Genomic DNA, 21893 nt, shown 5'->3' on the forward strand with positions numbered 1-21893 from the left:
CTGGAGGGTGGAGCTTGCATGCCTTGTGTGTGGCTAGTTAATGCAAGCTGAGGGGTTTTTTGAATGCTGGACGCCATTTTGTTGCACGTGCTGCTGCAAACGTTGCAGTGCAAAGCCAGGCCGGGGAGCCATCTTAAGCTGAGGCTGCATAGGCCTTGCGGTGCATGTGATCCAGATTCTATTCAGTTGAGCCTCTGGAACCAAAGTTGGTTGGACAGTGTTCTCGAAACTACCAGCATGAGTTTGACCAGACTGCAGGAGGACAGGAAGACTGGAGTGCCTGGAACAGGTGACGCTGCAGGTCCCTTATTTTGGCTGCTGGTCCCTTATTTTCAAGGCTGCTGGTCCCTTATTTTCAAATCTGTAAGTTGACAGCTATGGCTTCTGGTTGAGAACATGTGACGCCATTGTTAAAACAGCTGCAATGGCTGTCCCTCTACTACTGAGTCAGGTTCAAGCTCCTTGTATGAATTTACAAAGCCCTGAACAACTTAGGTCCAGGATACCTCAAGGGCATCCCAGCTTGACAGAGATAATTGGCAGGAGTGTTGCTGGTCATTTCCAGAGTTGCTGAGGCTCCTTGACAAAAAATAAACGAACCAAGCCTTTAGTGCCATCAGCCCAATCCTATGGAATGCTCTGCCAATAGAGATTCAGGGGCACAAAAACAGGGGGTGGGGGGGATTATTATTATCACTAAGAATTTTACATTTGATTTTTGTTAAACCTCAATGGTGTCATCCTGGGAACTTCGTTAGACTTCTTTGTACTCCGCTCCACACCCTTTCCCCATTTTCCCCTGTTCTCTTTCAATAAACTAAAGGGTGTCCTACTAATATAGATCAAAATAATGCAAGGAATTCAGATCCAAGTTTTTATTATTGATAAGTTTTTCTGAGTTATGCGTACTGGATTTGTTTTTCCTCACATACACACACACACATAGGCATATACTCTGTGTGTGTGTGTGTGTGTGTGTGTGTAAACGTGATATGCAAAATTATATGACACACACACACACACACCCCTATAAAAATAATGCACATTATGCCATTTGGGCTTAATTAGCTTGTTTTTATTTTGAATTATATATGCGGAGGTTGGGGGAACACAATCACCTTTTCACCTCTAAAAGGCCTTTAATCCGCCCCTGCCCAGAACTACAATTCCCAGCATTCACTAGGGAAAAAAGGGGCAACAGTGGCGACAACTAACGTTCAGCACAAACTCCTAAGAACCCCGATCCCTTCAGTCTAACTCCACTCCGGTGTTTCCCGCCCCCCCTTCTCCCCTTCACTTCCTGGAGTTCGCGCGGAGGAGAAAGCGAGGGGCGGGGCGTTCCTTCTCCGCGAGGCCGGTGCGAGTGGGCGGGACCTCCTCCTTCTACTCCCCGCCCACCAACCCTCTCCCTCTCGCTCCCCTGTCATCCGGGTGTGCGCTGCGGTGCGTGCGTCGCGACGTGACGACGTCGGCGCGTGCGTGACGGAGGGCCTTCCCCCTTCTTCCACTCACCCGCTCTCTCTCTCGCGCTCTCTCTCTCTCCTCTTTTTCCCCCCTCCCTCCCTTCCTTCTTTCCCTCACACACACGCGGGCGCGCGCGCGCGGCCTGCTCCTCCTCTTCGTCCTCCTCCTCCTCCCGGCCTTTCTCCCCGCAACCTACCCGGGCGGCTTCATCGTCGTCGTCGTCGTCGCCCTTCCCTCCGCCTCCCAGCCGGCCGCCATGGCGAACGTAGCCGACACGAAGCTGTACGACATCCTCGGAGTGCCGCCGGGGGCCTCGGACAACGAGCTCAAGAAGGTCTGCGGGGCGGGGGGGGGGAAGCCGGTGGGGCGGCAGCGGTGAGAGGGAGGCCCAGGCGGGAGGGAAGCCGCCGGTGCCGGGCCGGCTTGTGCCCGGGGTCATTGGAGACGCCCGGGGTTGGAGCAGGCCTCGCCTGACTAGGCCTGCCCGGGGGTCGGGCGGGGGGGGGGCGGAGGAGGCGGCGGCCTGGATGGGGCCTTCGGGGCCGGTTGCGGGGAGGGGGAGGCGGCAGGAGCTCAGGGTCAGGCCCCGGCTTGTTGGGTGGCCGTGTTTATGTATGTGGAGGAGGAGGAAGGGAAGGCCGCTTGTGGGGGGGGGGGAGGTGGGAGTGAGCTCTCGGCTGGCCCTGGAAGGTGGCCCTCCTGCCAGGAGGAGAGGGAGGGAAGATTATACATATATAATTTGCTTATATAATTATACATATATAATTTGCTTGTGGCGCTTGTATCCAACCTATGCACACACACAAACACACACCTCCGCGCTCACCATGCCGGTTAGTGGTGGGTGTTGTGTGGAGGAGGAAGGGCCACCGGTTGAGGCGGGAGCCGGTGTTTGTTGTGGTGTTGGCTCTGGAAGGTAAGTAGGCCCTGAAGGAGAAGGTGGGTGCTGCGTTGTGTTGGATTGATTGGGTTTATATCCTAGAGCCACTTCTCTTTCCACACCATTGAAATATACATTTGGGTGGGGGTTGCTTATGCATCCCCCCCTGCCATCTTACTTGGACAAATTTGTGGAGGAAAGAGCTGATGGTGTCTACTAGCCACAATGGCAAAGTGGATGCATTTGAATACCAGTTGTTGGACGGGGGGGGGGGCGGATGGAGTGCTCTTGTGCTTGGGTCCTTCTTGAGGGTTTCTCATAATAGGCATCTGGTTGAGAACAGGATTCTGGACTACATGGGTCAGACAGAGACAAGCTTTCTTTTTTCCTTCTCTTCCCCCTCCCATCTTTAGTGTTGTTATCTAACCCATAATACTTTACTAGATAGAAAGGTATGTTCAGAAGCAACAATAACCCATCCCAGCTTCCCAGTAGTTTGTACCTTGGGGATTGTTTTTAGAGTGGCAGTGAGGGAAAGCTGGATGCTGCCCCTCTCCCCATTTTCTTTCCTGTGTACCGCTCCCCTAGATGAGAGTTAAGACTTGCTTCATGATCACAAGGAGGGGAGGGATATTTTCATGTTAATTCCACTCTTTATCCTCTCCACCCTTTGCAGACTTTATTATTTAATTTGTTGCCTGACCTTCAGTGGATTTCAGCATTAAAACCTAACATTCTATCCAGAACCACAGCACCCATAGATTTTATATGGCTGGTGAGTTATTTTTACGGTGGCAAGAAGAAAGACCTGGGGATTAGGTCCCCCATTTTTCAAAATTCTGTGTGCCTTGCTTCATGGTGGCAAGGGTGAGCCAGAGGCTGGCCTTCCTTTTCTCTCCCCATCTTCTCTTTGCCTTCTTCTTGTACCCCCCATAAAAAACCCTTTTGTGCCTTGAAAGTTAAACTTAGGGTAGCAGTAAGGGAAAACAGAGACTATCTCACCAATATTCTTATTTCCTCCCCACAGTTGAGGCTTGCTGCATGGTATCAAGAGCCTACTTGTCTTCCCTCTCCTCACAAGTTTGTGCCTTTCTGGATTGGCCATGTGAGAACATGGATGACCTGTCAGTTTCCAGTCTCCACATCTCACCATTTTTTATTCCCCTTGTCACTCCATCTCCTGTAACCTTGAGGAGTTTCTTATGATGGTGAGGGAAATCTGGAGGTTAGCTCTTTGCCCTTTTATTTTCTACTCTTCTGTCCATTACCAACCCCCAACCCAGGCATGGCCAAACTTGGCCCTCCATCTGTTTTGGGACTACAACTCCCATCATCCCTAGCTAACAGAACCAGTGGTCAGGGATGAATTGTATTCCCAAACAGCTGGAGGGCCAAGTTTGGCCATGCCTGCCCCAATCCCATGCCTCCTGGGAATTGGTTTTACCTGAAGATCATTTCTCCACTTCATTCTTGGGGAGGGTAATAAGAATGGTATCCCAACCTATATTCTCTTTATTTTTACTTCCACGTATGCTGAATCTCATTTGGGCACATTCTGTTTCTGTCTACAAAAGCACAGGCTTCATTCTTGACCTTCATACCTCTGTAGGTGATCCCTTCTCATCCTGGCTGTTCAAAAAGGGGAGTGGGGGTGGAAAGGTCAAAAGTCCCTAGGTAACATAACCCCTTCATGTTAACCCTTTCAAGATTAATTGCCCTTAACTTGTTTTTGTTAGGCACAACCCACTTCTTTTCCTCATCTAGTCTTTGAGAACCCCATCCCACAACAGAGCCTTCAGCTGGTTAATAACCATGTCCTGCCTGTTTGTGACGGAAGGGTGGTGCTACTGGGGAATAGATCCTCTTCATCTGGGCGTGTAATAGCATAATTTGTTTGGGCTGGGTATTCGTTGTTATGGAAGCAGGTATTTTGGAGGAAGCATAAGCGATAAAAGGGTTCTGAGGTTAACAGGAAATAAGTTCCTTCATGTAGATTCAGAAAAATCCTATTTATATTCTGTGAACACGTTCCTCCTTTAAAGTGGTGTTTGGTCACTACAATGATAGGTGATTGCTTACTAAGGGCTGCTGAGATTTCGCAATGTCTTATCCCTTTAAAATGAAAGTTTAGGTGAGTAGCAAAATTAACTATGCCCTGATATTCCTTTTGACTATGTCCCTTTAAAAATAGAACATATCCAGGAAAACTTCATGGAAGTTACATTGATAGGTGATTTTTGTTTTTGAACCACTTGCATGATCTAAACTTTTCAAAAAATAGAAAGTCAAATTAGGGTGTAATTTTGAATAACTGTTGCCGTTTTAATATTTCAGAAATAGATGCTTTCTAGGTGAGAGGCAAACATTTAACTGGACTTGCTAGCAGGATTGTGTTGCACTTGCATATATTTTGGAGAAATATATTCCAGAAGCTAGAGAACCTTCTTTTCACAGATGCACATATTGCTTATCGCAGCAAGCAGTTTTTGAGCCCTGGGAATATCAAAGGCAGCTAACAGTGTGGCATGGGAAGGCTTCTGTGTGGGAATCAAAATTCCCACTGCTTATTTGTAAGCTTTGGTACATACAGAATGATGGTCTCAGAATTGCAATCATTGGATATAACAGATGGCTGAAGACGCCATTTGACTTTTTAAAGGTTATTCTTTAATTGGTAGATTAGGACCTGGAAGTGGGTTGCGTTCCAGCCTGTGTTGGTTTGCACTAGTACTACAATAATTTTGCTTTTTTCCCTTTTGGAAGGAGAAAATTAAAACAGTAAAGGTTAAAAATTCAGGATGACTTGAAGTAGAGGGCAGAGCTACATTACTTTTAATTAATGTATAAGAAAATTCTCATGTAACAGCTTGCACATGTAAAATTTCCGTCCATCTTTGGTCACTAGAGAGAAGAGATTCATTCAGTGAAACAATTGCTAGTTTGTGCCTGCTTTGGGTTAAAGATAGGTCCTAGGTCTTAAAATATGAAGTTGTGTCCTGATGAGCAACATTGTAAATCTTAATGCTACTTCATTGCATAGTCTAACAAAATACACTGGTACCTCGGGTTATATACGCTTCAGGTTACAGACTCCGCTAATCCAGAAATAGTACCTCAGGTTAAGAACTTTGCTTCAGCATAAGAACAGAAATCGTGCTCTGGCAGTGCGGCAGCAGCAGGAGGCCCCATTAGCTAAAGTGGTGCTTCAGGTTAAGAACAGTTTCAGGTTAAGAATAGACCTCTGGAACGAATTAAATACTTAACCCAAGGTACCACTCTATGTAGAGGAAAGCGTAGTTGTGTCCAGGAATCGGGATACTGTAAAAAAAAGAGAGATGGTCCATTCAAATAGGTACCAATGGTGATGTCATTAATGGAAACAGTTCAGGATGGCTGATATTTCTGACAATGTTTGTAATCCTAGTAGCATCTCAACTTCAATAGTTTGGCACACGGTATTAACTCAGAGCAGTCACTGAAAATACTTTTCAGTCTTGGTCATGTTACAGAATTACTTCTTAGCAACTATGGCTTTTCTCACTGAAAGTTGATCAGTCACACAGATTTTCAGTGAAGCTTCACTATAACCAACTCCAAATTGTTCTCATTGTTTATCTTTGGAGATTCTTGCTGACTTTGAGGAAATAGTAATGTGTCTTGTTGAGAATTAACTTTTTATTTGTGGGCCCTATTTCCATTCGTGCATATGGACTTTGAGCACATATCAAACCTTTAGTGGTGATCTTCTTAAGGGGATGGTTGCAAGGTTAAACACAAACAGTTATAAAGCACATATTAAAAGCACTAGGTCATATTTAATTGTAGAAGTAGTGGTTGCTGTTAATGTAAACAGGGAGAGTATGAATAATGAATTGGTTGAGAATTCACACCATTTTATTAAGGGCAGATTTTTTTATGGCAGCAGCAAATATGAATAGGATTTGTGTGCATGGAAGAGATTGAGAAACTCAAGGATATTCAAAAGAGCAAGCATAATTTTAATTTTCTAAGCTGCCACGAATAATGTGGTTAACAGCTACCAGGCAGTCTTTTATTGCACTTCAGTGGTGCTATAGTATGATACATGAACCCCTATGGAAATACTGTAGACAGCTATAAAGTTTTCCCTCAGGAGGATGTATCTGAGATGTGTTGGGCTTTGATAAGGTTATTGTACATCTGCACTGTTCTGAAGCCTCTTCAGATTACTGTAGCTATTCCTGTTCAGACTGCTGAAGTTTGGCCATGCTCAAATAATTGCTGTTGAATTGGGTTCAATCTTTGATAACCTAATGCTGTTTAATCTAGTTTCATTTCAATGGGGGCTCATATGCAATCTTGGTCTTGTAATGGATTTTTAAAAAATAAAAAATAGGTTTTTCAAGCACTAGTTGACTTCAGGGGCTTTTTTGGGAGTGGGGAAGGACAAGCTGAACTGAAAATCTGTATTCATTTCCCCACTAACTAGTTGTGTTGGTTCCTTTTGCCATTTAGGCATACCGGAAGCTTGCCAAGGAGTACCACCCTGATAAGAATCCAAATGCAGGTGACAAGGTAAGACTTCTCCTGCAAATCGTTGCATTTTAAGATGAACAAGACACAATGCTAGCCAAAATAACTTGTGAACACGTAGTCTGAGAATAACTGAAAAGAGGAAAATGTGTGGAAAATGGTGAAAATGTGCCATCGGTGAGGTGTGGGTAGTACTCAGCTTTAACTGGATGAAATGTTGGTTTAAATCCATACTCTGTGGTGAAGCTTAACAGCCCAAGTTTTATCTCAGAGCTGTTGTGAGAATAAAATGGAACAATATTCATGTGCATTAAACTAGTCTCTTTGGAGTAGCAGTGGGATGTGAATGTTATAAGATAATCAAAGCTGCCTTCTTACCATTAGCTGTGCTTTGACACATGACTGCAGAGAGCAGTTTGTTCAAATCAATGTGAGTAATGGAGAAAGTTCATGAATGACACAGATGTGACATGCTTGTGTAGTGAATCACTGAGATGCCTGAGAGCAAAGCACAGAAGAAGGATGGATCAGCTGTGCAGAGCAGGATATACCTAGTCCTCCTCAGAAGCAAAGGAGAGGCCTGTTCTTTGAAGATAGATCAGTAAAGGAATGCAGTAGAGTTGGATGCCCAGAGTTGGCTCACCTGCCTGTTGCCAGAGTCCAGACTGGGCTGGCATTTTGCATATATCTGCTTATACAACAGTAATTGTAATGTAGTAGAAGTGTATCTGCTGAAACACTTTCCTTTCCTATTGTACATATATTGCCAAACATGCAAATAATAGGCATTTCATTTACATTTACCTCCTTAGTTCAAAGAAATAAGCTTTGCCTATGAAGTTCTCTCAAATCCCGAGAAACGCGAATTGTATGACCGGTATGGAGAACAAGGCCTCCGAGAAGGTAGTGGTGGAGGTGGAGGAATGGACGATATTTTCTCCCACATATTTGGTGGGGGACTGTTCAGTTTCATGGGTAGTCAGAGTAGAAGTCGCAACGGAAGAAGAAGAGGTGAAGATATGATGCATCCACTCAAGTAAGTACCTGGCTTATTGTCTCTGGAGGAAGTTCCTGTCTTGAATGCATAATTGCTCTATTGGTGGGCTGACGTTCTCATGACAAACTGAAGGACTTTCAAGTACACATGATTTAAAATTATCTGAAGCTACCTGATACCAAAATAGCCTTGGCGATCCAGCATTTATTTGTTTTGTTTTTTTAAGTCTACCCTGCCTTATTTTCCAAGGAAACTTAAGACAACTAAATAATAATACAGTATTGTACACACAACATTCCATACCAAACCCAACAAAACAAACCCAGTTATTAAAATATACACAACTTAAGCCAGCACAACATTTAAAAGCTGTCTTTAAAAGCCATGTTGTCACCAGGCACCTGAAAGGATGCAGTGATGGGTCTGGTGCATCTCACCTGGCAATCAACTTACGTAGAGTGGCACCACAGCAGAAAAACCCTTCATTTTTTTAAGGCTGAAACCTTACCTGCAGAGTTTGTGTAACACTTGACTCAACACAAATGATTAGCATGACCCTTCCATTGTGAGTGTAGGTGGGACAAGATCTCCATAGGGCCCAATGTTTCCCCTTTGGATGTGGCAATGGAGGTATAACCAAACCTTTACAAAAGATTAATGTTCTTCCTGCTTCTCCATGGAGCCTTCTCTCTCTCTCTCTCTCTCTCTCTCTCTCTCTCTCTCATCAGATGAGGTGGGTTTTTTTAAATTCAGATGGGGTTTTTTAAAAAGCTAGAGAAAAAAATTCTGGGTTTAGCCTTGAACACAAAAAAGTAATCCAGCATTGTAATAGATAGTCCCAAGGAACTGGTACCTGGTTATGTGTTGGTTTGTTTCTGCCAAGGCAAGTTACTAAAGAAATAAGGCCAAGCCACTAAATCATCAGTGAATGGAATATTAAAGCCTCACCCATGCTTTAGGTAACTTGATACATTTACAAGACGGGTTGGAGTAATCATTGCAGCAAAACCACTTATTAACAGCCTAGTGAATAGATCGCTTTAAACCTGAGGCTATCGTTCTACCAAGTCAATGTGATTAAAAACATTGAAGTTCAAGTTGTTCAGAATCCCTTACAATGAAAAGCAGACAAGTTGGAACAGCAGACTGTTCCAAGCAGATCAGGTGAGAAAGCAAGCCTTTGCAAGAGTAGATGGAGTGAGGCAGGTATTCTGAAATTCTAGTTTAACGCAGCAGGTGGTCTAGGCAGGCAGTGATGGGTACAGAACTGAATAACCTGAAATTTATTTTTTAAAGAACAAAAAACCCTACCCTTTATATCCAGTAAGATTCTAAGTGTATTTATCTTAGAGTATTGGTGAGTCGTTTTTTTTTGGCAGGAGGCGAGCTTAATGTTCTGCATAGCTCCTTTCCCCAGTCTTTAACTAGGCCTTTATTGGGTGCCAAGTGCAGAAAGGCAGCATATAAAATTGAAGCAATAAAAAGCAGAAGCAAAATTAATGGTGCAAAATTAAGCAAATGCCAGTTTGCTTCCATTAATTATGCAAGTTGCAAAATTCAGATTACATTGGTGCAGAAATGGTTTGTTTATTTGATTCATTTTAAAGTGAGTATACAGAAGCCTGAGCAGGAGCTAGCCAAGTGTTACTTCTACTTTAGAATGCTGCATTCTGACAGAGCAAATGTACTAGAGGAGTTGTAGCATATAGTTCTTATTCCATGAATGTGTCCCAAGTCAAAACAAAATCCTTAATTTCACCTGAGGTGGGTTGGGAGTTAACCAGGAAGAGCCTTTTCAGTGCCATTGCTCCATTTGTGGAATTTTCTGACATTTATGAGTTGCCCCATTAACAGAGTTGTAGGGTGATGATCATTGTTGGTTTTGTTTTTTGCTTTTAACTTGAATACCAACATCTTGTCATGTGAAACAGCCATGTCTTAGCAGATAACATAATTTCATCCATAGTCATGTTAAAGAGAGCCACAAAACATCTTCATTGAGCTTAAACCCCAGTGAAATTCAGAGATTAGAATATTAATGTAAATAATTTTAAATGATGTTAAAAGCCCGGGGGGGAGGGGTGAAATACTTGACTGGTACGGAAAATATATTAAAGAAGGTTCCTTACCAGGCAGGCCCAAATAGTGCTAACATTGTTATCCTTTCAGTGCCAACAAAATATACTTTTGTTTCCCTGGCCTTCTAAATATATTTTGATGTCTGTTTTTCTCTCTCAATATGATATGTATTTAATATTGGGGGTTTTTTTAATCTCCCTGGAAGCTGAAGGGTCATATACAGATTTTTCAAACAAATAATATGTGAAATATTCCATTAAAATGTCTCCATCTGGAATTCAGTGATATTTTATTTTTCCTGCTGAAAGCATAAACTGGAATCTGCTGCCTTTAAAATCTGTATTTTTCACTAAAGGGTTGTAGAAACTGGCTGCAGCTTTTAACTCTGGTTTGTAAGATCCTTCCTGTTTAATCTTCAGCTGATGGCTTTTACTGGTTATGCTGCTACAGTATGTGTCGTCATATTTTTGCGTTGCTCTTGGAATAAGCAGTGGTACAAAGGAAAAACAACCATGCGCTATGAGATTAGGTCTAAAATGGTTGCTGTGTTGGGTGTGAAAGTCCTCACTATGCTGCTTGAGAAAGGATGGGCAGCAATTAAGGGAAAGAGGACAGCAATAAAAACTAGTAGCTATTCCTCTAGTCAAAATTTGAATTAAAAATTTCCATGAAACAGCTGAAGCCTCTTGATTTACAGAACACCTTGGTTTGCTGTCATAATCATGTATTTGAAATGTTTGTAGCCTGCCTTTTGAACATAGAATCACTAAAATATCTTACATGTCACCAGACTAAGATAACTGTATCTTAAAAAATCCACACTTAATCATTCAGGCTGCTAGATTTCTTTCAACAGAAACCATTAATATTTTTTATTATTATTATTATTATTATTATTATTATTATTATTATTAACATTTGTATACTGCCATATACTCATAGGTTTGAAGGTGGTTCATAACATAAAATTACAATATAAAAAAGAGAAACCCCATTGGGAAGGTCAGGAAAGATCAGGGTTCTAGATATTGCTGTATGCCTGTGTGAACAGGAACACTGAGCTGGTGCTTAAATGCTAATACAGACATCTGAGAGATACACACAAGGCAGCAGTTCCTTACTTGCAGAGCCGCCTGGTAGCTACCTGCCTTAACCTCTCCGTGAAGGTGAAGGTACCAAGAACACAGCCTCCACTGAAGACCTTGATAGGAGTAAGACAGTCCTTTGCTGTGGTGAGAGTGCTGAGGTAGGACTAGAGAAACCCAAGTTCAAATCTCTACTGAATTACTGGGTGACCTTGGACCTATTGCTAGCTCTCAGGCTAGGGTTAGCCCTTGCCATGCCTTCCAGATATTGTTGGACTACAGCATTTATCAGCCGCAATGGCAATGGTCAGGGAGAATGGGAATTATAGTCAAACAATCTGTCAAGGGTGCCAAGTTGAGTATCTCTGTTTTAGGCTAATTGCCCCACAGGGCTATGTGAGGATGAATTAGAAGGTTCATGTATGTTGAGTTCATTGGAAGGAAGGTAGAGTATACATGTAGTAATGATGCATTGCTATGCTATGGGGTATGGAGACTTTGGTGCACATGTGAAATCCTGGTAAGAGAACGTAGAGCTACCGTATAATGGCAACAAGTTGGTGGGCATACTTTTTCTACATTGCAGCTCATCTAGCTCTTGGGCTGGTCTAAAAACAATAGTGCTAACATTTTTTACCAGTGTATATTTGGTATCTGGAATATGTTTTTGCCACTTCATGTAGCCTTTCAGTAGTTGTGCCTGCAAGTATGTTAAAACAAGATGTGTTCAGTCTTCTGCTGATACTTGAACCAAAACCTAAAGTACAATCTCTTTCCCTTACTCAGAGTTTCTTTAGAAGATCTTTATAATGGAAAGACTACCAAACTACAACTTAGCAAGAATGTCCTTTGTAGTTCATGTAACGGGTGAGTTGTTTCTTTGTTTGCTTGGTTTTGTTTGTTTGTTTGTTTGTTGTTGTTTTGCATTCCTCTGTCTTCAAAAGATTAATGATTTGATTCTTGAAAAATTGAGCAAAGATTTAAAAATGAAAATTAAATATATTTTTTTGTTTAGACAAGCCTATCCAGATATGTAGAATGTTTGTTGTTTAGTCGTTTAGTCATGTCCGACTCTTCGTGACCCCGTGGACCAGAGCACGCCAGGCACTTCTGTCTTCCACTGCCTCCCGCAGTTTGGTCAGACTCATGTTTGTGGCTTCGAGAACACTGTCCAACCATCTCATCCTCTGTCGTCACCTTCTCCTTGTGCCCTCAATCTTTCCCAACATCAGGGTCTTTTCCAGGGAGTCTTCTCTTCTCATGAGGTGGCTAAAGTATTGGAGCCTCAAGCTTCATGATCTGTCCTTCCAGTGACCACTCAGGGCTGATTTCCTTAAGAATGGATGCGTTTGATCTTCTTGCAGTCCATGGGACTCTCAAGAGTCTCCTCCAGCACCATAATTCAAAAGCATCAGTTCTTTGGCGATCAGCCTTCTTTATGGTCCAGCTCTCATTTCCATACATCACTACTGGGAAAACCATGGCTTTAACTATACAGACCTTTGTTGGCAAAGTGATGTCTCTGCTTTTTAAGATGCTGTGTAGGTTTGCCATCGCCTTTCTCCCAAGGAGCAGGCGTCTTTTAATTTCGTGACTGCTGTCACCATCTGCAGTGATCATGGAGCCCAAGAAAGTAAAATCTCTCACTGCCTCCATTTCTTCCCCTTCTATTTGCCAGGAGGTGATGGGCCCAGTGGCCATGATCTTCGTTTTTTTGATATTGAGCTTCAGACCATATTTTGCGCTCTCCTCTTTCACCCTCATTAAAAGGTTCTTTAATTCCTCCTCACTTTCTGCCATCAAGGTTGTATCATCTGCATATCTGAGGTTGTTGATATTTCTTCCGGCGATCTTAATTCCGGCTTGGGATTCATCCAGCCTAGCCTTTCACATGATGAATTCTGCATATAAGTTAAATAAGCAGGGAGACAATATACAGCCTTGCCGTACTCCTTTCCCAATTTTGAACCAATCAGTTGTTCCATATCCAGTTCTAACTGTAGCTTCTTGTCCCACATCTACTCAGAACAATATGCAAAATTGATCATCAACGGAAGAATTACTGAGGAGTGCAAAATAAACAAGGGAACCAGACAGGGCTGCCCACTGTCTCCACTGATATTTATCTTGGTGATGGAAGTATTGAACAATCAGATAATAAGGGATCAGCTTGTTAAAGGCATCACTCTGGGAAACAAAACATATAAAATTAAAGCTTTTGCGGACGATCTACTCGTTATGACTGAAAACCCTAAAGAAAGTCTGAAAAGAGTGCTGGAACTGATTAAAGAATTTGGAGAAGTGGCAGGCTTTAAGCTGAATATTACAAAAACAAAAATGCTTGTTAAAAATGTAACCACAGAAGAAAAGGACAACTTAGAAAAAATATTGGGCTTGAAAATCTCTTCAAAAGCGAAATACTTGGGTATTTGGATCACCCCCAAGAACATAAACTTATTTCAGGATAATTACACCAAAACTTGGCTAGAGATTAGAAAAAACTTGGTAACCTGGAGTAAACTAAAATTAACATTTCTCGGTAGGATTTCCATTATAAAGATGAATGTGCTTCCAAAATTAATCTTTTTATTAAAAAAGATTCCGATACTCGGTGAAGCAGGTTGTCTCAAGATATGGCAAAGAGAAATTTCCAAATTTTTGTGGGAAGGGAAGAAACCCAGGATTAAACACCTGATCCTAATAGACATAAAAGAGAGAGGAGGCTTTTCCCTACCCGACCTAAAACTTTATTATGAGGCAGCCTGTTTCACCTGGTTAAAAGATTGGTGCACGTTGCAGGATCCGGACCTCCTGGACCTGGAAGGTTTTGACAACCGTTGGGGATGGCACGCCTACCTAATATATGGAAAAGCGAAAATTCATAAAAAATTTACCAACCATATAATAAGAAAGTCACTCTTTGCTGTATGGGAAAAATATAAAAACCTGATGGAGCCTAAAGTCCCGTGGTAGACTTCTCCAGTTGAAGCCATAGCAGTAAAACGGAAAAATACTCAGGAAAGCTGGCCAACATATAAAATACTTCTAAAAAATGAAGATAACCAAATAAAATTTAAAAAAATTGAGGAAATAAGAGAACACATTTCAGACTGGTTCCAATACCATCAGTTATTTGAAAAATTTAAATCTGACAAACAAAAGGGGTTCTCAGTAGAAACTTCCCGATTCGAATCTGATCTTGTAAATTCTAAAAGAAAAACTCTTTCCAAAACTTACCGACTCCTCCTTGACTGGAGGAGGTAACAGTGGCAATGGTGAGGTGGTCTCAAGATTTTGGCCATTCAATAACCATGGCCCAATGGGAAAATTTATGGAAGATCAATTGGAAATTCACAAATTGTTACACGATTAGAGAGAACTTTCAAAAAATGCAACATCGATGGTATCTAACACCATGGAAACTCTCAAAAATGTATAAAAATGTGTCAAGTAATTGTTGGAGATGCGGAGACTCAGGAACATTCTACCATATGTGGTGGACATGTAGGAAAATACAGGTATTCTGGGAGAGTATACATGCAGAACTGCAAAAAATGCTAAAGATCTCATTCAATAAAAAACCAGAGGCCTACCTCCTGGGAATAACAGATTTGGATATTCCACAAAAGAGGAAGGGTATCTTTTTATATGCAACGGCGGCAGCAAGAGTTTTGATCGCAGCAAAATGGAAGAGTAATGAAATCCCCTCTATACAAGATTGGATCCAAAAGCTGACAGAATATGCTGAATTAGATGGTTTATCAGAAAAAATAAAGAATAAATCCAAACAGGAATTTGTTTCTAAATGGGAGGTTTTCAAAGAATATCTGAAAAATAAATATAGTAGTTTAAATTCTGTTGCAGCATTCGAGGAACTTCAGTAATAGTTGCTAGGTAGAAAGAAGAAATTAGATTTATTGAGAATAAGTTTAATCATGAAAAAAAATGTGTATTGGCAATAAGTAATTTGAACTTGAAATATGGAATAGACGGGAAGTTGGGTCTTTAGTGTTAAGACCCATAGATGTTTTATTGTTTGCCAAGAAAATTATGTGTCTATGGTTATTTTTGTAATTTGTGTGTAATTTGGTACTTGTGTTTTTTTTCTGTGTGTGTTTTCTTGTTTTTTCTTGTTGTATAAATAAATATTTTTTTAAAATAAAAAAAAGAGAGATTTCTCAGGAGACATATGAGGTGATCAGGCACTCCCATTTCTTTAAGAACTTGCCATAGTTTGCTGTGGTCGACACAGTCAAAGGCTTTTGCATAGTCAATGAAGCAGAAGTAGATGTCTTTCTGGAACTCTCTAGCTTTCTCCATAATCCAGCGCATGTTTGCAATTTGGTCTCTGGTTCCTCTGCCCCTTCGAAATGTTTACATGAGTTCTAAACTACATTTCCTTTTTGTGCTTATAATAATATGAAATCAACATATTTTTGATCTAGCCAAGGGGGTAAATCTGGAGCAGTTCAGAAGTGCGCGGCTTGCCGAGGCAGAGGTGTGCGTATCATGATCAGGCAGCTGGCTCCTGGGATGGTTCAGCAGATGCAGTCTGTCTGCTCTGACTGCAATGGAGAAGGTAAGCCAATCAATTCACCACAAGCATCTGATCTCAAGAAAAGTCCCTTAAGTTTCAATACATTATGATAGCTAAAACCAGGTTGCAAGTTAGCAAGATGAGAAGCTCATAAATCCCTGCTCCCCATTGAATTGTTTAGACACATTGGCAACATGGTTTGCCCTTTGCCTTGCTTTCATTGGTGTGGTTTGTCAGTGCAGTGGGAATATAGAACTCTTAAGGATGATACACATACAACTAGCCATCTACAGTCATACCTCGGGTTGCGAACACTGTGGGTTGCACATTTTTGGGTTGTGGACCGTGCCAAATCCAGAAGTACCGGAACGGGTTACTTCCGGGTTTCTGTGCAGAAACACCGAATCACACATGCACAGACGCAATGCTGCGGGTTGCCAGCGTGCCTCCCACATGTTTGCAACCTGATGTACTAGATGCATCAGTGGCAATTGCATTATGACACCTTAGGCCTAACTCCTACATTGCAGGAGTGGTGAGGTGGTTGTTCCAGTAATGTAGGAGTATAGAAAGCATATGCAAGAAATGACATGGAAGGAACTGGTCTACATTCCTCATAACCTGATCTGCCTGGTCATGGGTGATCAGCAGCTCAGCTGTTCCTGAATAGTTGCAAGTTGGCTCCTCCTGTCGTGGGGTCAGGTATCTTAGCCTTAGCCTGTCTTCCTGCTTTAAATGACACGCATTTGAATGGGGAAGTTCCTGACCTGGTTTTAGCAAACCACACTGAGACACCAGCAGCACTTGTTGGTAGGTGTGCCTTGCATCTTAGTAAAGAAGCAAACTATGGAGCAGGACTAAGGAACCATTATATTACTGGAGTGGGGGGAGATTCTTGTAGATTGCTTTCTATCATAAACCCAAAGGGGTTTCCATAATAAACAAAATGATACCAGTGAAATACAGTTTAAACATACAAGAATAAAATAAGCATTGATATGATTGAGACCAGGGCTAACGGTAATCGAAGCATGGCCTCCAAAAGTTTGTGAAAACATGGGGGACTTCAACATGCAACAGAATCCCATCAGCGCAGGGGGATTCAAAGGGCCACATTCTCATTTGGGCAACCTTCCAGGGGCCATGTGTGAGTGACACGGTGGCCAGGGGCAGAAAATGGGTGTGGCAGCAGATGTGACCACTGTCTTTGTTCAGTGGGTTGCATTCTGACTTCACAAGTCAAAGCATGTTCCCACACACTTTCACACACTCCATGCAGGCAAGCCAGAGGCATTATCACAGTTAGGCACATTCCAGCCAGGCAAAGGCACTCTGGCAGGGTGCAGAATAGGACTGTGGACAAGTGTGGTCTGGGGAAAGTCGCATAGGCCAGATAAAAAGGCCTGGAGGGCTATGTTTGTCCCGCATGCCAGATGTTCTCCACCCCTTGAAACTGGGTCATAACTGGCCGTCTCTCTCTTTTCTAGGGGAAGTAATTAATGAAAAAGATCGCTGTAAAAAATGTGAAGGGAAGAAGGTGATCAAAGAAGTGAAGATCCTTGAAGTCCATGTAGATAAAGGCATGAAGCACGGGCAGAGAATCACCTTTACTGGAGAGGCCGATCAAGCCCCCGGAGTGGAGCCAGGCGACATCGTTCTCCTGCTTCAGGAAAAGGAGCATGAGGTAACTTGCTGCCTGAAATGCAAAGCTGTCTTTTTATTGCAGACCTTTGGAGCCTTTTGAATACTGAGGCTTGGGCGGGGGGGCGTGTAGTGGTGCTCCATTAAATGCGTGGATGATAATGGAGTTGAACTAGATAGCCATGAGCAAAAGGAAAATTGCTGCTTGTGCTGTTCTGCCTGTGCTTGTGCAAGAGTGTGAGCAGTTCTTGTGTTTCGGCTTCTCAGGAGATATTGCACCACCTCTTGCAAGAGCAGATCATCATCCTGGAAGTTAGAATCACCTTTTGCACTTGGTATCTTGCCACACGGTGTAAAAACATACTTCCCATGAGCAGAAGAAACATGTATACAGAAGTGCACTTTTTTGTATCTAATCCAGGGGTGGGGAACCTCCAGATTCTGAGCCTCCATATACAGTATTGTTGTCTTCTGTCAGCCCCAGCCAGCATGCCCAGCGGTCAGGAGGGACACAGGCTTCCCCCAGTTTAACCTGTGATAATTTGTGTGAACAAATTAGTTGACAGTAGCAGAGAGAAATAGTAGATTCAGCCAAGGTACCATGTGCCACTTGGCCCCAGCTATCAGCAGCCCAGTCTCTGTTCAAGCTGGTCATTTATATGAACTACTGTACTACTGTGTGTGATTAGTCTCTTCTCTTTTTCCCTATGTGTCTAATCTTTTTTAGAAATGTAGGCCTGTGGGCAGGGCCTATCATGTTTTTAAATCTGTGTACAGCATTTGGTACATTCTAGGCACCTAACTTACCTAGTAATTAAAATAAGTATGTCTGTGTTGCTTGTTTCCATGCTTTACATATGCGCAACTAGAGAAAGATAACATAGCAGACCTGCTGCTATTTTAAATACGCATTCTGGAAACCAGAGAAGCTAGCAATGGGCAACTCCTCATAATGGTCAGAGGCCATTTGAGACATGGTTGCTTTTGTTCTCGTACCTTTCCCAGTAAAATGTATTGTGAACTCCTTGCTGTTGTGACCTGAGGCATTTGAAATACACTTGGCTGTTATTCAGAATTAAACAAAAAACAATTGAATGTTCAGAAGCAAAAGCCTTTCAGCCCAAAGCTTTGTATTTTTGCTCACAAGTCTCTCTGGGCTGCATCCAGCTAAGCCATGTTTTGAAGTATCCCCACTGAAACAAATGAAACTGTTCATAACTAAGTTGACTGAGTTCATTTTCATGAATCAGATGGCCCCACTGAATTCTGTGAGTTGTCCTAGTCCTGGAGTTGTCATAGCCAAGGCAATTTCTGCTATTTCCCTCTCCCCCAGTTCTAGTCTCAAAATTCATATACAGTGGTACCTCGGGTTACATACGCTTCAGGTTACAGACTCAGCTAACCCAGAAATACTACCTCGGGTTAAGAACTTTGCTTCAGGATGAGAACAGAAATTGTGCTTAGGTGGTGCGGCGGCAGCAGCGGGAGGCCCCATTAGCTAAAGTGGTGCTTCAGGTTAAGAACAGTTTCAGGTTAAGTACGGACCTCTGGAACGAATTAAGTATGTAACCAGAGGTACCACTGAATAGGAGTGTAGCCAGATGTAAATGTAAGATACTCCTGTATGTGATACTTTTTGTCTACCTGTGAGATTTTAGTGTAACACAAAGCATATACACACTAGGAGTTCATGATCTAGCTAGAGGACAGTACCCATTTTTTCCCTTCCCTCACAATGGTTCCTACCTGTTTGCAGGTAGCTCAAGACAGACAAAAAGCCTGGTCTGGACCCTGCATTATCATCTGAAGTGCTTCTCTGTGTACCCCATTCATGGGACGAGAATGGGCCTTTTCACTAGTAGCTCTCTGCTTGTGAAGTGCTCTCCCCAGGGAGGCATGCCTGGCACCATCTTTATCTATTTTTAGGTGACTTGTCTTTGTACCCAGGCTTTTGGCCCTAAATTTTGAAGGGTTTCTCGTATTTGTGGCCTCTTTTTCTCCTTTTTTTAGTGGGCCACAATCAGTAAAACGTGTATTTTATTTGTGGTTTTTATTGATTTTGTTACAATTGGGTTTTACTTGTTTATATTGTGTTTGGGGTCACTTTTGTAAGCGACATTTTTTTTGTTTTTGTTGTTGTTGTTACGGTAGCCCATCTGCTCATGCATTTGCCGCTAAACTTCTTTCCCCCCTTTTCCAAGGTGTTCCAAAGAGATGGGAATGACTTGCACATGACGCACAAAATAGGACTTGTTGAAGCACTGTGTGGCTTTCAGTTCACATTTAAGCACCTTGACGGACGTCAAATTGTGGTGAAATACCCTCCAGGAAAAGTAATTGAACCAGGTAAAAAACCTCATGGGCTTTTGGAGCTGTTTGGAAGCCTGTTACCCTGTATTTTGCCTGTTAATGTATTTGATTTTACACAGAGGGGAAAACTATAGGCTGCCTCTTAACAACAATTGCCTTTGTCCATTCCTGCAGGCTGTGTCCGTGTTGTTCGGGGGGAAGGAATGCCACAGTACCGCAATCCCTTTGAAAAGGGAGATCTTTATATAAAGTTTGACGTGCATTTTCCTGAAAACAACTGGATTAGCCCAGAAAAGCTTACAGTGAGTACCCCAGGATGTATCTCTAAATGCTCACCTCTTCTGCACGCCAGCTGCAGAATATGTGGAAGTTGCACATCACCATTCCATCTGATCACTATAGGAAACAGTTTTATCCAGCTATGTTCCTCTGCTCAGACTAGACTCACTGAAGGTGAAATTGACTTAGCTCCACTAATTTCATTGGGCCTACTCTGAGTAGGTCCAACATTGGCTGCTCGATCAGATGACACACCTGCCTGATTCTATAAGCATAGATTTAAGGATGGTGATAAAAACACAAGCTCTAAAACAATTGTACTGGGGAAAGGGCACAGTGTATGTAAAAAGGCCAGATTTTTTTATCAGTGGAGAAAAGGGTACTGACCAAGCCATGGCTTGAAACTTTAAATAAAACATAAAACCAAAACAATAAAAAAATAAAAGCAGACATCAGTTAACCATTGTAGAAGGATTTCTTCTTAATTTTCTGCATAGGCTTGGTGGAATAGGAAAGCTTTCAGCAGGTGTTCAAAGGTTGGTGCAGAAGGCACCTGCTGGAACTTGTGTTCCTGCGAGTACTACATTTTTGCATCACTCTTCTTCCAATACTTTCTTTTTAGGAACTTGAAGATCTTCTGCCTGCCAGACCAGAAATCTCCAACATAATTAGTGATGCAGAGGAGGTAGAACTTCAAGAATTTGATACCACTCGTGGTTCAGGTGGCGGCCAGAGGCGTGAAGCTTACAATGATAGTTCTGATGACGAAAGCGGCCATCATGGACCTGGGGTGCAGTGTGCCCATCAGTAAAAGTTTTGTCTGGGGGTGGGGGCGGGGGGAAGTTACACATGGATTTTTCTCTTCAAATTTTGCCTGACTTGTTTCCAGCAATCCAGTTGGATTGTTTGAGCAATCCACACGAACCCGATGGACATCTGTTGCTATATGTGTAACTTTTAAATTGGTCCATAGTATCTACAGAGTGTATAATTTAAACTAACCACACAAAAAAGCTTTTTTTTTCTACTGTTCTGTAGCAGAATAAAGGCACTTGAAAGGAAGATGAGATTCTCTCCTTTTCACCTGGGTTAAGTTTCAGTCCTTGTACTTGTGCTTGATTTTTACCAGTTTTTGTGTAGATTTTAAGTTCTATATTTTAAAAATTCAAATTCTACATTGTAAAGTTTTTGTGTAAAACTTTGTCCCGAGGCTTGGTATTTGGCTGCACCTGCATAAGCTGCTACAATAGAATAAAGAATTTCATAGCCTGTATCTATCACTTTAGATGCATGGTAAGTTATTGGACTTGGCACACAGTGGGGTTAGAACTGATGGGGAACCATGGAAGAGAGAGAGGAAAAATGAGAAGTGGTTGTAAAAGTTTTTTACCATCTTGTGAAAGGTTTCTGAAACTAAATAAAAGCCGTTGGTGTATGATGATACTTCCTGTAACCTTTTTCTTTCCATAAATTCACACCTAAAATTACTCTTGAAATAGATTTTTTTATTTCCAACTCCAGTATTAACCTCTTAAACTGAAGGCTCAGAATGGATGGGTGGGCAGTTGTATGGCTCCTGGGCTCAATGCTTTGTTGGCCAGTACCCCTGAGTTTTAAAACCCCTGATGAAACAGACAGTGGACCATCCTGAATAGCTTGAAACCTCAAGCAGAGAGCAACTCAGAAACAGTTAAGGAAATGGTTAACAAACGGATACAAGGCAAATCCTATGGTCTGTGCACACTCCTATAGGAATACACTTAAATTTGTAAGTAGAAATTTTATCAAAGGGAACTTAAGAAAAGCAGTGCGACATTTTGCAGTAAAACATTGCAAACCTCAGCACAACTGCAGGAAGTTGGAATAGTACCTACAAAACTGCTTCATGATTACCTAGCCACATACTGTTTTACCTGATCAAAAGAAAACCCTACAATCCATTCTGAGCCCCCCTAAGGAGGTTCCTCCAACCCCTTTCCTTTGCTCATTTTGGCTGCCATTAAGCAATTTAGCAGTGCACCAAACCAAGTTTTCTTTGAAAGCTTAGAATGTGTCTTGATTATCCTAATTGTCTATTTATTTATTTATTTATTTATTTATTTATTATAT

At 42.1% G+C, this 21893-nt stretch overlaps 1 protein-coding gene across 1 annotated transcript; it reads left to right on the forward strand.

Annotated features, from left to right (window-relative positions):
- The first annotated feature begins 1482 nt into the window (after window positions 1-1482).
- DNAJA2 (DnaJ heat shock protein family (Hsp40) member A2) lies at window positions 1483-21227 on the forward strand. The gene is made up of 9 exons (XM_079988892.1): window positions 1483-1798; window positions 6839-6898; window positions 7669-7892; window positions 11804-11884; window positions 15463-15596; window positions 17042-17238; window positions 19397-19541; window positions 19680-19807; window positions 20407-21227. Exons 1-9 carry the CDS (start codon window positions 1721-1723, stop codon window positions 20593-20595), a joined length of 1236 nt encoding a protein of 411 aa, XP_079845018.1. The 5' UTR covers window positions 1483-1720; the 3' UTR covers window positions 20596-21227.
- Window positions 21228-21893: the final 666 nt, after the last annotated feature.

This window comes from Podarcis cretensis (assembly GCF_951804945.1).
Source record: "Podarcis cretensis genome assembly, chromosome: 8".
NCBI lineage: Eukaryota > Metazoa > Chordata > Lepidosauria > Squamata > Lacertidae > Podarcis > Podarcis cretensis.

Excerpts from the sequence above, each read along its gene's own strand:
- DNAJA2 (XM_079988892.1), top strand. The coding sequence starts at position 1,721 with ATGGCGAACGTAGCCGACACGAAGCTGTACGACATCCTCGGAGTGCCG. Across the intron at positions 7,893-11,803 it reads GATATGATGCATCCACTCAA|AGTTTCTTTAGAAGATCTTT; the intron begins GTAAGTACCTGG and ends TCCCTTACTCAG. Across the intron at positions 19,542-19,679 it reads AGGAAAAGTAATTGAACCAG|GCTGTGTCCGTGTTGTTCGG; the intron begins GTAAAAAACCTC and ends CCATTCCTGCAG.